Consider the following 2375-nt stretch of genomic DNA (forward strand, 5'->3'; position numbering starts at 1 on the left):
AAAAAAAAAAAAAAAAAAAAAAGCTTGCCTCTAAATGATGGCTCCATTGACAAATTTTGTTTTTAAAGATTATGCTTTATGTTATTTTCCATTTTTCATGTTTAAATCTTCTACTACATATATGGTTTCATTACTTTTTAAAGAAACATTTTATTATAGAAAATTCCAAACATATACAAAAGTGGAGAATAATAAACCTTCCTATACCTATCGCCCAACTTCAACCATTATCAACTTATGACCCATCTTGTTTGATCAATATTTTTGCATATTGTTCATATTAATTTTACAATGTTCATATCATTTTTATATTAAATTTACATATAAATTTATAGCCCATAAATTTTTTTACATACGTTTAATTTATTTTAATTTACATCTTTATAAATGTTTTACTTGATACTGTGGCATGTTTATGTTTGTTTTATCCATTATTTTAAAATGAATTTTAAATACTTAAATAAAATACTAGTATTAATGCTGGCATTTGTTATTATACAAAACAAATGCTCAAATTCAGATATTGTAATTTTGCTTTGTAGAAGCACCAAGATGCTTGTTCTATGCCTACCCAATCTAGCCCTCACGTCTTCATTACCTCTACATCACAACTTTTACACTAAAATCTTTATTCCTAAATCTCAACCACCTTCTCTCCATATTGCCTTAAAAGCAGATTAAACTGAATTTCTTTTTTCCTGAAAACTTATTTCAAAGCATTTTTCAAACTATCATACAGTAGGGAAATCCATGTTATAAATTTTACCATGATAAAATCTATGCAATATTATAAAATAATGCCCCCAAAGGGCTATAAATAACATGTCATGTATTTCAGTCTAGTTAGTGTCACTGTGCTTTCTCCTAACTTTTCAGAGTATATATACCCACCGTTTTTGGCCTCAAGCAATTTATTAATGATGTTACTAAGGTCAGCAATTTCAGAGGCTGCAGGTATCGAGAAAGGAACATCATCTACCGCATATCTACAAAAAGGAAACGATAAATCAAGTCTACAGATGTTTTAACAAATGTGCATTTATTCATTCAACAAACATTTATTGGGTATCTAATACATGCCAGACATTTTGCTACATGGGGTTAACAAAAAATGAATTAACCTGTGGTCTCTGTTCTTGGAAAGGGTTAAAGTCTGGTAATCAAACACGAGGGAAGTATGTAAGAACAGTGTCATAAGTAATACATAAAATGGGAGAACAAGGAAGTGGTAGGTCATTTCAACCAGAGAAAAGGGGGCTGGGAGAGCAGAGTCTGAAAGGATGCATAAAAAACATCACTCTTACACTACATCTAGAAAAGTGAGTTTCTGCCAGGTGAAGTGTGGCGAGGCAGAAAGAAGGGGTGCAGGAAAGCAGGGAGAGCAGCAAAAAAAATAGCTAAGAGTTATTAAAGAGCTGCCCACCCAGCTTATTCCAGAAAGTGTTACTTTACTCTAGACAGTGACCAAAGATAAGGCTAAAGAGATGTGCATGGAGTAGTTTAGATGCTCTGTGAAGTACTTTTTACTTCTTTCCCTAGGCAATGGAGGAACCACTGTCTAAGTCAAATAACATCATCAGAATTTTGTTTAGTTAGATCTTTCTTGGCAGCACTGCAGAGACTGGATTATAGGCACACACAACAGGAGGCAGATTAAGAAACTCTTGTGAGAGAGAATGGGAGAAAATTCTTGCAAATCACGTATCTGACAAGGAACATGTATCTAGAATATATAGAGAACATTTATAACTCAATAATAAAGACAACCCTATTTTAAAAACGGGTCAAGGATCGAAATAGACATTTCTCCAGAGAAGGTATACAAATGATCAACAGGCACATGAAAAGATGCTGAGCACAGTTAGTCATAAAGGAAATGCAAATCAAACCACAATGAGATATCACTTCATACCCACTAGGATGGCTACAATAAGAAAGACAGATATTAAGTGTTGGTGAGTATGTGGAGACATTAAACCCTTATCATTGCTGGTAGAAAGGTAAAATGGTATGATTGCTTTGGAAAAATCTGGCAGTTCCTCAAAAAGTTAAACGCCGCATTACCACTTGACCCAGCAACTCCATTTGTAAGTATATACCCAAGAGAAATGAACATATATGTTTACACAAAAACTTGTGCACAAATGTTCACACCACCACTATTCCTCATAGCCAAAAGGTGAAAACAACCCAAACGTCCATCAACTGAACAATGGAAACACAACTTGGTATATCCATACAACGGAATACCATTGAGCAGTAAAAAGGAATGAAGTACTGATATATATATCTATATCTATCTATCTATATAAAAGCCTTTGCCCCCCCCCCACTCCCATTGTGGCAAAAAGAGATTTATTACAACATGTCTTGTT

General features: G+C 33.6%; 1 protein-coding gene across 2 annotated transcripts in view; it reads right to left on the minus strand.

Annotated features, from left to right (window-relative positions):
• WDR12 (WD repeat domain 12) overlaps positions 1-2375 on the minus strand; it is a 26318-nt gene that overhangs the window by 20956 nt on the left and 2987 nt on the right. For both annotated transcript variants that reach the window (XM_024738371.1, XM_024738372.1), the window contains one exon: positions 892-986. In XM_024738371.1, coding sequence (XP_024594139.1) covers positions 892-986 — 95 coding nt within the window. The remainder of the gene's footprint in view (positions 1-891; positions 987-2375) is intronic.

The sequence above is a fragment of the Neophocaena asiaeorientalis genome, unplaced genomic scaffold (genome assembly GCF_003031525.2).
Source record: "Neophocaena asiaeorientalis asiaeorientalis breed wild unplaced genomic scaffold, Neophocaena_asiaeorientalis_V1.1 scaffold258, whole genome shotgun sequence".
Taxonomy (NCBI): domain Eukaryota; kingdom Metazoa; phylum Chordata; class Mammalia; order Artiodactyla; family Phocoenidae; genus Neophocaena; species Neophocaena asiaeorientalis.